This window comes from Theropithecus gelada, chromosome 11 (assembly GCF_003255815.1).
Source record: "Theropithecus gelada isolate Dixy chromosome 11, Tgel_1.0, whole genome shotgun sequence".
In the NCBI taxonomy this organism is placed as follows: domain Eukaryota; kingdom Metazoa; phylum Chordata; class Mammalia; order Primates; family Cercopithecidae; genus Theropithecus; species Theropithecus gelada.
The window spans coordinates 108,433,600-108,446,897 of record NC_037679.1 but is presented as its reverse complement, the minus strand read 5'-3'; the positions used below and the strand labels follow the sequence as shown (position 1 = coordinate 108,446,897).

The window sequence follows — 13,298 nt, the reverse complement described above, 5'->3', positions numbered from 1 at the left end:
AACTGAAAATAAACATCAACTGATGTAACCCACATAAATAAAAGTTCTGGGGTTCTTAATAATTTTTTAAGATTGTAAAGGGATCTAGAGACGAGAAAGTTTGTGAACTACTACAATAGAGATTTGAATATCTATACTGTATTTTCACATATACTTATCTACCACCCTAAATTTTTTTGTTTTAAGAGACAAGTGGATTTCACTATGTTGCCCAAGTTGACTCGAACTTCTGGGTTCAGGTAATCCTCCTCAGCCTCCCAAGTAGCTGAGACTATAGGCATGTGCCACCATGCCCAGTTTGATCCTGAATTTTTAACAAAATTTTTGTACTTAGACCAATGTGCCCAATTTCTTAATCCATTTCAACCTCAAAAGAATGTAAGAAAAGAGAACCAAAGCCTTTAATTCCTAAGAAAATGTATTTTGGTATTTTAAAAAAAAAGTTACCTGTATTCACAGGAGTTTGAAAGGATGGTGGTGCACTCTCGCTTACATTTCTTTTGGACTCCAGCATCTGTCTCACTGTGCCTGCATTTCTATGAAATATATATACACACAAATAGTCAACAGATATGCCACTCTGGGAAAACCAACTGATATCTAGAATAAGCAGTGGCCCATAGGGGAAAAAGGGTGGCTAGACTTGGGTTTCACAACCCTAAACTGCAAGCAAAAACAGTGAGGCATAGCTGGCACAAAGACTTCTAAATGCTGGGGTCTATGGCATTAGGGAAGAGTCTTAACTCTTGTATTCTAATGTCTGTTATCAGTACTTAACCTGAATACCAAAAGTAGGTCCTAATATGTACAGACATTAGTCTTTCTCACCCTTAACAGAAGCATTTCTCAATTACTCGAGAGAATACTATTTAAGACAAGTGGTTAAACAAATATATAGTGACCAAAGAATGCCTTGCAATAAGTTAGCAAAAGTATTATTCACAGATGAACAATATAATGAAGCAGAAAAAGAAAATATACTAACCAAGTACACCACTTATTTCCACATAAATACCATGATTACACTGCAAGATTCTTCGACCAAATAAAGAAAATTAGAACTTTGTTCTGTTATTTAAAAACTAGACAGACTATGAATTCTCACCTGTAAGGCATGTTATTATTGCTGTTGACATCATTTACAGTTTTTCCTGGTGATACTGGTGGGTTGGGTGGATGCTGGGGGAGAAAAAAAATCAAGGTAAAAATAAAACTCAACACACAGGGAATCTTTAAAAAAAAAAAATAAGACCTGCAGATGCCTGTCAATATATTATCTGTCAGTGCTCTAATACAATGGGAAACATTGCCAGCTGAGACAACAATTTGAATCTTGGCATTATCACTTGTTCATTGTATCTTAAGCAAATCATTTACTTTGCTGAAGGCAACTGCTTATCATTTGAGAGATTAATAAAATAATTCCTGCATCTCAGTGTTCTTATGAAGATTAAATTAAAAACACAAAAATGGCTCACATGCTATAAGAGTTTAAAAACATTAACAATATAAATCTAAAGAATAACCAGACTCACTCATTTTAACACATAACTAGTGAATGCCTACTATGTAGCAGGCATCATATTAGCACCAGCAGTTCAACAAGTAAGTGGTATCCCATGTCACAAATCAAAATTTTCAAACCAAAATTATTTTTAAGTTGTTTTTAAAAAAAATACTACCTACCACTGTGTGACTTAAATTATTTCATAAAATGTCACAAATCTAAGCTTCAGTAACAACTTATTTCAGCCTTTCTCCCCAAAACCAGGGAATACAGAAATGGAATTATAACACCTACATATTAATTATCATTATTTAGGCCTCCGTCATTAATAACACTATCATCATTTATGTCTTAAAACGAGGCCGGGTACAGTGGCTCACACCCATAATACTAGCACGTTGGGAGGCTGAGACAGGCAAGGATTGCTTGAGCTCAGGAGTTATAGACCAGCCTGGGCAATGTAGCGAAACCCCATCTCTAAAAATATATATATATGTGTAAAAATTAGCCAAGCGTGTTAATACACGCCTGTGGTCCCACCTCCTTGGGAGACTAAGGTGGGAGGACAGCTTGAGCCGAGGAGGCAGAGGTTGCAGTGAGCTGAGATTGTGTTACTGCAATCCAGCCTGGGTGACACAGCCAGACCATGCCTCAAAAACAAACAAACAAAAAAAAATGAGAAGAATAAAATATCTCTACTCAAGACTAAGTCAAGTGTAAGAACAACATATTAAACCAAAGGTAATAAATGCTTAGAATTACATTGAGCAGATGCCCTTAATCACTCTTCTTAACAACAAATACATCTTGCTACTTTTTATATGACACAACAATAATTTCAACCTTCTAGTATGACATTGCATTAGATATGTGTAGAGGGAAAAACAACAGAATTAAGATAATATGCTATAAAGGTATTTAAAATCTGGCTGTTAAGACAAACAAATGTAAAACAAGAGAAAAGCAAATTAAAATAACAGTGTAATGTGAATGTAAAAAGGTTAAAAAATAAGCTTTTAGGGAAAGGAATGCATCTTTAAGCACATCATTGAGTTTTTTTTTTTTTTTGAGATAGAGTCTCACTGTCACCCAGGCTGGAGTGAACCATCTTGGCTCACTGCAGCCTCCGCCTCCCAGGCTCAAGAGATTCTCGTGCCTCAGCCTCTGAGTAGCTGGGATTACAGGTGTCCGCCACTAGGCCCAGCTAATTTTTGTATTTTTAGTAGAGGTGGGGTTTCGCCATGTTGACCAGGCTGGTCTTGAACTCCTGACCTCAAGTGATCTGCCGTCCTCGGCCTCCCAAAGTGCTGGGATTACAGGCATGAGCTACTGTGCCTGGCCATCATTAAGTAAGTATTACACTCAAAATGGTTAAAAGAATACTTCAGGAGAAAAACAAAAAAGAAGAATAAATGCATAGGGAATAAATAAAACAAATGGTTTAGAACACAGGAGTCATTTGATAGAGGATTTTAAAAAACTGTGGTAGGATCAGCAACATGTCAGAACAGGAAGTCCCCTCTGCTTCCCATATGGAGATGACTTAACAAGGTAAGCATCATATTGCCTGCATGAGATTTCCACAAACTAGCTGAGAGGATATGGCACAAGGCCAAAAAGAGGCACACTGGAACAGTTAGGAAAATATATTATATTTACTCACTATACCCCATCAACCTCCCAACACAGCTTCTACATCAGAAAGGAAAGAGAAAGGTGGAGCTTGAATCCAACTGTTTAAGAAGATGCCCAATGCACTAGATTTTGTCTTACCCAAAATGGAGGACTAACCTGTAGTAAGAACTGTGGCTATGGCACTTTGGATGCCTGTGAGCCTCAGAGACCAAAGGCGTCCTCAACTTGATAGAGCACCAGAGAAATTGCAGTAACACTGACAGACAGCAGGGGAAGCACTAATACCACAGCTTGCTAAAGTACCAGAGGCTGCTACAGCAAAGACAGGTACCAGAGGAAGCTTCAGAGTGGAGAGGCAAACCTCTTCAGATGGAAGAGTACAAGTAAAAGCTCAGAGAAGACACACAGCCAAAAAAAGGTGTTAGAGGCCCACAGACTCTCTAACAAGGCTGACTGGTGAAGCCCTTCCTGTGTACAAGAGTCCACAAAGACTGGGAGATGTGGCTGTTTTTTCAAATGCTAAAATTTCAACAAGCATACAAATAAACAGAGAAACATGGTCCAAATAAATAAAATAAACTTTCAAAAATCAACCCTAAAGTAACAGAGATCTATGAATTATCTGCCAGTGAATTCAAAATAACTATCATTAAGATACTCAACGAGGTGAAAGAGACGACAGAAAACAGCAAAATCAGGAAAAGGGTGCATGAACAAAATGAGAATATCAACAAAGAGAAACTGTAAAAACTTATCAAATAGAAATTATGAAGCTGAAAATGAAAATTCACTGTAGGGAATCAAGAGCAGACCAGATCAAACAGAAAAATAAATCCACAATTTTGAAAACAGATCATTTGAAATTATCAAGTCAGAGGAGCAAAAAGAGAATGAAGAAAAGCTAAGAAAGTCTAAAGGACTTTTGGGACACCAATAGGCAAACCAATATACACATAAGGGAAGTAAAAGAAGACAGAGAGAAAGGGGCTGGGAACTCATTTAGATAAATAATTTGCTGAAAATGTCTGAAACTGGAAGAAGAAAATGGAGATGCAAATTCAAGAAGCTCAAAGACCTCCAACTATCGTTAACCCAAAAACATCTATACTGAGATACATTATAACCAAGCTGTCTGAATCACAGTAAATAATCTTGAAAGCAGTAAGAGAAAAGCAACTCATAACAATATACAAGGGAACTCCCATAAGATAACACGCAGATTTCTCAGCAGAAACCTCGTAGGCCTGAAGGAGTGAGATAATATATTATTAAAGTGCTGAATGAAAGAACTGTCAATCAAGAATACTATATCCGGCAATAATATGCTTCAAAAATGTAGGTGAAATTAAAATTTTTCCCAGATTAATAAAAGCTGAAGGAGTTTCATCACTATACCTGTCCTACAAGAAGTGCTAAAGAAAAAACAAATACTGCATGTTCTCACTCATAGGTGGGAATTGAACAATGAGATCACTTGGACACAGGAAGGGGAGCATCACACACTGGGTCCTATTGTGGGGAGGGGGTGGGGGGAGGGATAGCATTAGGAGATACACCTAATATAAATCACAAGTTAATGGGTACAGCACACCAACATGGTACATGTATACATATGTAATAAACCTGCACATTGTGCACATGTACCCTAGAACTTAAAGTATAATAATAATAATTAAAAAAAAAAGTGCTAAAGAAAGTCCCTCAAGTGGAAACTAAAAAGTGCTACACAACATCATGGAAGCATACAAAAATATAAACCTCCCTAAGGTAAAGGTTGATAAGGAGAAAAATACAGAATCCTGTATTCTTGTTACATTGGTGCATAAATCACTTTTAATTCTGGTATAGAACTTAAAAGCTTAAAAAAACTAAAAATATGTTAACAGATACACAACATAAAAAGATGTGATATATGACATCAGTAACATCAAGTCATGGTGAGGCAGATATAAAGTAGCACTCTTATATGAGTAAAGTTATTTGCAGTTTAACACAGACAGTTGTAACTTTAGGATATTTTATGTAATCCCCACGGTAACCACAGAGAAAACATCTACAGAAAATACACAAAAGGAGTTGTAAAAGGAATGAAAGCACACTACTATACCAAAAGAAAAAAAGCAATGAAACACGAAGGAATCAAGAAACAAAAAATAGCTGTAAGTCATAGAGAAAAAAACAAAATGATAATAGTAAGTCCCTCCCAATGAGCAGTTTATTTAAATGCAAATGGATAAAACTCTCCAATCAAAACACAGGTTGACTTAATGTTTTTAAAAATAAGATCCAACTATATGCTGCCTACAAGAGGCTCACTTTGGATCCAAAATACAACATAGAATGAAAGTGAAAGGATGGAAAAATACATTCCATGCAAATAGTAACAAAAAGAGAGTAAGGATGGGCCATACTTATGTAAAACAAAATAGACTTTAAGTCAAAAACTGTCAAAACAGACAGTGAAGGACATAACGATAAAAGGGTCTATTCACCAGCTGTAACACACACACACACACACACACCCCTCCCTACCTAACATCAGAGCTTCAAATATATGAAACAAACATTGAAAGAATGAAAGGGAGAAACAGACAGCAACACAATGATAGTAGGAAACTTCAATACCCCACTTTCAATAATGGAGACAACCATCAGACAGAATATCAACAAGGAAACAGAGAACTTTAACAACACTATATGCTAATTGGACCTAACAGACATATAGAATAAGTTATCAAACAACAGCAGAATATACATTTCTCTCAAGAGCACACAGAAAATTCTCATGGATAGGTCACATGTCACAACTCAGGTCTTAACAAATTTAAAAAGAATGAAATCATGCCAAGTATCTTTTCTGACCATAATGGAATGAAACTTGAAGTCAACAGCAGAAGAAAAGTAGGAAAAGTCACAAATACGTGAAAATTAAACACGCTGTTAAAAAAAAAACAAACCAACAAGTCAAAGAAGAAGGTAAATTACAAGATATCTTCAGACAAATGAAAATGAAAACAAAATATAATAAATTGTATGCAGTGAAAACAGTGGTAAGAAGGAAGTTTATAGTGGTAAAACACTTACAAACAGAAAGATCTCAAATCAACAATCTAGATTTACAACTCAAAAAACTAGGGGGAAAAAACTAAACCCAAAATCAGCAAGAGGAAAGAAATAATTAAAATTAGGGCAGAAGTAAACAAAATAGAGAATAGAAAAATGGAAAAGCATTTTCCAAAAAACTAAGAGTTGGTTTAAAAAAAAAAAAACGAAATTGATAAATCCTTAGCTAGGCTAACTAACAAAACAGATGACTTTAAAAATGAAAAGAAATGAAAGAACGAGAAGACATTAGAACTGATGCTAAACAGATAGGATTACAAGACACTACAATGAACAATTACACACCTGCAAACTTGATTACCTAGAAGAAATAAATTCCTAAAAACACACAACCCACCAAGACTGAATTATTAAAAGTAAATAAATAAATCTGTAATTAGTAAGGAGATTTAATCAGTAATACAAATATCCTAACAAACAAAAGCCTAAGGTCAGGTGCAGTGGCTCACTTGAGGTCATGAGTTCAAGACCACCCTGGCCAAATGATGAAAGTCCGTCTCTATTATAGATACAAAAATTAGCCAGACGCAGTGGTGCAGGCCTATTATTTCAGCTACTCAGGAGGCTGAGGCACACAAATCACTTGAACCAAGACCACACCACTGCACTCCAGCCTGGGTGACAGAGTGAGACTCTATTGAAACTATAATAATAATAATTAATAAATAATAAATTTAAAAAATAAACAAAATTAACAAACAAAAGCCTAAGACCAGATGGCTTCACTGGAGGATACTACCAAACAATTAGTAGTATTCCAAGAGGAGTACTTCCAAGTAGGAGTACTCTCAAATTCCATTTATTAGGCAATCATTACCTTGATACCAAAGCCGAACGAAGATACTAAAACTACAAATATCCCTGATGAATACTAATATAAAAATCCTCAAGAAAATATTAGCAAACCAAATTCAACAGCATGTTAAAAAGATTATACACCATGACCAAGTTGGTTTATCTGAGGAATGCAAGGATAGGTCAAGATATAAAAATCAATGTAACATAAGACATTAACAGAATAAAGGACAAGACCCACATGATCATCTTAATTGATGCAGCAAAAGAACCTGACAAAAGTCAACACCCTTTCATGGAAAAAAATAAATAAAACACTCATCAAACCAGAAATGGAAACTATCTAAATTTAACAAAGGCCATACATAAAAACCCCACAGTTAACATCATACTCAATGGTGAAAAACTGAAAGCTTTCCTCCTAAGATAAGGAATTAAGCAAGCATGCCCACTCTTGCCACTTCTATTCAATATAGTACGGGAAATCCTAAACCAAACAATTATGCAAGAAAAAGAAATAAACGGCATCCAAATCAGAAAAAGAAGTATAAATATCTTTGTTCACAGGTGGTATGATCTTATATGTAAAAACCCTAATGACAACTGTTCAAACCTAAGCAAACTCAGCAATGTTGCAGGATACAAAATCAACCTGCAAAAATCAGTTGCATATCTATAAACTATAAAAAATACAAAAAAGAAATGAACAATATAATTTACAATAGCATCAAAAAGAATAAAATACTTAGGAATACACTCAACAAAGGGAGAAAACAATTATACAACAAAAACTACAAAACAATGTTGGAAAAAGTTTAAAGACACAAATAAGTGAAAAGACATACTGTGTTCAAGGATTGGGAGACTTCTTATTGTTAAAATATCTGTATTACCCAAAGCAACCTACAGATTCAGTGCAATCCCTATCAATATTGCAATAGTGGGTTTTGTTTTTGTTTTTGTTTTTTTCCAGAAAAAAATCCTAAAATTCATATGGAATCTCAAAGGATTTTGAATTACCAAAACAATTTTGAAAAAGAACAAATTTGGAAGTTTCATACTTCCTGATTTGAAAACATATTACATATTAGGCTAAGTTGGCCAAGGGGGTAGAGGGTGGGGGAACCACACAAAATATATTACAAAGCTACAGTAATCGAAAAAAGTGAGGTGCTGGCACAAAAATAGACAGAGACCAAAGGAACTGAATAGAGAGCTCAGAAATAAACTCACATATATGGTCAAATAATCTTCAACAAAACTCTCTAAACCACACAATGGGATAAGGACAGCCTCTTTAATAAATGGTGCTGGGGAAACTGGATATATACATGCAAAAGAATGAAGATGGACTCTGACAAAATATATAAAAATTAACTCAAAATTGACTTAAGATTTAAATGTAAGACCTAAAACTAAAAAATTCCTACAAGAAAACACAGGGAAAAAGTTTCATGACATTAGATTTGGCAATGATTCGTTTGTACTAATAGCACAGGTAAGAAAAGCAAAAATAAACAGAACTGCATCAAACTTAACTTCTGCATATGAAAGGAAACAATCAAGAGAAAAGGAAACAAAGAATGCAAAAAAGTTGCAAATAATTTATATGATAAGGGTCAATATTCAGCATATATAAAGAATGCCTCCAACTTAATAACAACAAAAATAAGGAACTTGATTTAAAAATAAGTTAAGAACCTGAAGAGATTTTTCTCCAAAGGAGATATATAAATGGCCAACAAGCATATGAAAAGATGTTCAACATCACTAGTCATTAGAGAAATGCAAATCAAAACTATGATGGTATCACATACATCCATGAGGATGGTCACTATCAAAAGAACAGAAAATAACACGTTAGTGAGGTTTTGGGCAATCTGGAACTCTTGAGCACTACTGGTATAAATGTGAAACGGTACAGCCTCTATGAAGAACAGAATAGGGGCTCCTCAAATATCTAAAGGTATTACTATACAACCTAGTAATTCCTCTTTTGGGTATATATGCAAAAGAATTAAAAACAGGATCTCGAAGAGATAGCTGCACTCCCGCGTACACTGCAGCATTATTCAAAATAGCCCAAAGGTAATAATGGCCCAAACGTCCATCAACAGATCAAATAATAATAAAAATAAAACCAGAAAAGGGTAGCATGAGGGAATCCACTTATGGTGATGTAACAATTTTATATCTTGACTGTGATGGGGGCTACATAAATCTATACATGTGATCAAACTGCATGGAAGCATAAACACTCACAAACAGACATGCATGCACAATGAATTTTTACACACACATGTAAAAACTAGTAAAAACTGTTAAGTTGATAAACCACTTAACAAAATTGTCCATTTCTTCGCTTTGATACTGTACTACAGTGATAAGATTTCACCGCTCGGGGAAGCTAGGGGAAGAGTTCATATGGCTCTACGTACTATTGCTGCAAAAACAGGAAAGAATATACGAACATGCATCAATACAGAAAACTTCTAGGAAAAATGATTACTATTTATTGGTATTGGCAATTTACTATGTGCCAGATAATGGAACTATCAATATGAAGAAATGGAACTTGTTCAAATAAAAAATTTAAAAATAAAATTCAGCAGGAAAAGAAAATAAATCCAACTAAAAACTATAATGCAATATACAAAGACTATATTAAAATATGAATAATAAAGGAAATAACAGAAGAGTAGCAAAATGATAAAGAAAGGAAAAATGAAGGAAACAACAAAAAGCAAAAGCCAGACTATGGAAGTCAATTTATGCTATAAAGTTTGGACTTAATTGCATACTTTAAAAAATATTCAAACTGTTTAAGGCAATAAAGTGACTTAATCTAATCTCTGTATATTACAATTAGAGCAAAAAAGAGGTCTGACTACATGGGGAAGAAAGAAAGGGGAGAACAGGCACACTACAGGCAGTACAATACTAAAATACTTTGGGGAAAATAGTAAGAGACCATACTGGGAAACTGACAAGAATGCAAAATGAAAGAAACAAGGTAAGACAAATCCCTGAAGCCTAATTTTAAAGACGGACAGAAAATACAGCTTCAAGAATTGCATAACCTAAGGGGCCAGGCATAAAGGCTCATGTCTGTAATCCCAGCACTTTGGGAGGCCAACGTAGATGGACACCTGAGGTTGGGAGTTCAAGACCAGCCTGGCCAACATGGTGAAACCCTGTCTCTACTAGAAATACAAAAATCAGTCGGGCATGGTGGTGGGCACCTGTAATCCCAGGTACTTAGGAGGCTGAGACAGGAGAATCAATTGAACTCGTGAGGCGGAGGTTGCAGTGAACAAAGATGGTGCCACTGAACTCCAGTCTGGGTGACAGAGAGACTTCATCTCAAAAAAAAAAAAAAAAAAAAGAATTGCACAACCTAAAATAAAATATAAATGTTGATATATGAGAATAGTAAATGAGGATTTGAAAGGGGTTCCTTAGTTCTAGGGCTGAAGGCACACAAATTACATACAGGAGTACACAGTATGAAAGCAAATTTCAGATTTGTAATACAGACTTTCCTCCTAATTCAGCATTTCCTAAGATTACCACTTAGAGAGCTAAATATTAATTATGCAAGAATAGAAAACTTTACTTCATGTCTTTTCTTAAGATCTTCTTTGGCTGCTTCAAAGCGTTTGGTTAGCCTGGCTATCTTGGCCTGAAAAAAAAAAAAAAGGACAAAAATGAATGGAAATCAAATGGTATTATAGCATTAAAAAAAAAAAAACCATAAATACGTAACAAGAAACCTATAGAAAGCAGGATCCTCAGAAGACAGCTGAGCAAAGAAAATAAATTAAGCTGATTATAAAATATACACTTGGAAAATACAGTTATGACTAAAACTAAGTGACCCCTAAATTCAATACTCAGATGTAAACACTCTTAATTAGGTTAGCCTATTTCTTCCTCAAACTGTGAGTGTTGCTCACTTACCAGTACATTCCTGATTATGTAAGCCTGTGTTTTGTAATCTTTTTAACACAGTTGTAATCACACTTGATTTTCTCACTGAGAATTATAAAGTGGACATATCTATAAGTCATAAAAGATCCCTTGCCAATACTACATATGGATGGATGTAGGCTTTACTGTGACACTTTCAACAGAAGTGTAGATGAATGTTCACATATTACTTTTTCACAAATTAAATTACATATTCTGTTAATCTTTAACAATCTGATAAAAACGTTACCTTGGCTAGGCATTGTGGCTCCTACCTGTAATCCCAGCACTTTAGGAGGCCGAGGTGGGTGGATCACCTGAAGTCTGGAGTTCGAGACCAGCCTGGCCAAAATGGTGAAACCCCATCTCTACTAAAAATACAAAAATTAGCCATGGTGGTGCGTGCCTGTAATCCTAGCTACTCAGGAAGCTGAAGCAGGAGAATAGCTTGAATCCAGGAGGCAGAGGTTGCAGTGAGCCAAGATGGCACCACTGCACTCCAGCCTGGGCAACAGAGTGAGACTCTGTCTCAAAAAAAACCCAAAAACAAAAAACAAACAAAAAAAACCCATTACCTTGTTTGTGTCAACATGGTCAATGAGGTTATTAATCATTTGTTGTGCTTATATAAACTCCCTGATCACGTATTTTGCTCAAATACATATTGAAAGGAAATCTGAGAGAAAAAAAAAGCAGAACAAAAATAAAAATAATCATTTCACCACATGAATATTTGGTTGTATTTCCTTTCAGTCTCTTACTAAGCATCGACGTAATATTCAACTATTTCTGTTGCTGCTGCTGCTGAAGCCATTTTAAATTAAACATATTTTCAAGAAAATTACACTTCTGAGTGTATTCATGAGGCCCTACCTAAGGAAGAGCTCTGCTAGAGAATTTCTTTTATCTAATAAGGGCATTCACTTCATAAAAATGAAAAAAGGTTTACTTTTAAAGTTTCTTTCAGAAAGCAGTCACTTCTAGAGGAGACCCCAAATCTTAAAATGTGCTTAAGTCCAATATTATGGCCTAGGCAATCAGTTACCTATGACTCTCAAAGGTAAAGATTTTCCTAAGGACTTAGTTATTTATGCATGTTATTAAGGCTCAAGATCATAAAGCATAATTTCATGTCCTTAATATGGATTTACCTTTCTGATAACTAAAATATCTCATATAACTTTCTAAAAAGGTATATGGTGCAGTGGCTCACGCCTGTGATCCCAACACTTTGGAAGGCTAAGGTGGGTGGATGGGTGACAAAGCGAAACTCTCTCTCAAAAAAAAAAAAAAAAAAAGAAAAGAAAAGAAAAAGAAAAAGAAAAGAAAGGTATATGGGAAGGGGAAGGCATTTTCTGTACCCCAACTTATGCGAGAATGTCAATTTTCCTTTAGTCAAATTATCTAGGTGGGGCCAGGCGCAGTGGCTCACGCCTGTAATCCCAGCACTTTGGGAGGCCGAGACGGGTGGATCACAAGGTCAGGAGTTCAAGACCAGCCTGGCCAACATGGTGAAACCCCATCTCTACTACAAATACAAAACTTAGCCAGGTGTGGTGGCACACGCCTGTAGTCCCAGCTATTCGGGAGGCTGAGGCAGGAGAATTGCTTGAATCCAGGAGGCAGAGGCTGCAGTGAGCCAAGATCGCGCCACTGCACTCCAGCATGGATGACAGAGCGAGATACTGTCTCAAAAAAAAAAAAATTATCTAGGTGGTTATACTATAAATTGCACAGTATGCATAATGTTATTATTCTACTGTTACTTAAGCCCCACCCCCAAAATCATCTTGTATATGTTACATGTATAGAAAAAGATCTATAAGGTTACATTCCAAGGTTAAAAGTAGTCACCCCTGGAAGCTATGATTGGCAGAAAGTGGGAAAGAAAGTGAACTAAGGACCTCACTTTCACATCATATAGATTTGTAGTACTCAAACTCTTTTTTAAAAGAATTATCATTTTAAAAATGAAACCAGTAGCAGAAAAACAAACTCAAAATGTGGAAACTGATTTATAGTTTTCTGATATGTAATATTATAAAACAGAAAAATCAAAGAGCAGCCTTTTTGTTTTTACATAGGAAGCTGTACAATTCTTTTTTAATTATAATTCAAAATATCTGCCATACTGTGTCCAAGAATGGCTATTCTGGTAAATATTCTGAGACATTTTTAAAAAATGAATAAACAAGTCATTTTTGTAACTCCAGGAAAGTAATATTCTATCACATTGGGTTTTACTTGGGAAACTAGACAAACCAAGAAT

The 13,298-nt window shown here is 35.3% G+C and overlaps 1 protein-coding gene across 3 annotated transcripts in view; it reads right to left on the bottom strand.

Annotated features, from left to right (window-relative positions):
* Positions 1–13,298, bottom strand: part of ATF7IP (activating transcription factor 7 interacting protein) — a 135,768-nt gene that overhangs the window by 43,971 nt on the left and 78,499 nt on the right. For all 3 annotated transcript variants that reach the window (XM_025401977.1, XM_025401978.1, XM_025401976.1), the window contains exons 6-8: positions 10,677–10,742; positions 1,106–1,179; positions 448–536 (exon numbers count right to left, since the gene is read on the bottom strand). In XM_025401977.1, coding sequence (XP_025257762.1) covers positions 448–536; positions 1,106–1,179; positions 10,677–10,742 — 229 coding nt within the window. The remainder of the gene's footprint in view (positions 1–447; positions 537–1,105; positions 1,180–10,676; positions 10,743–13,298) is intronic.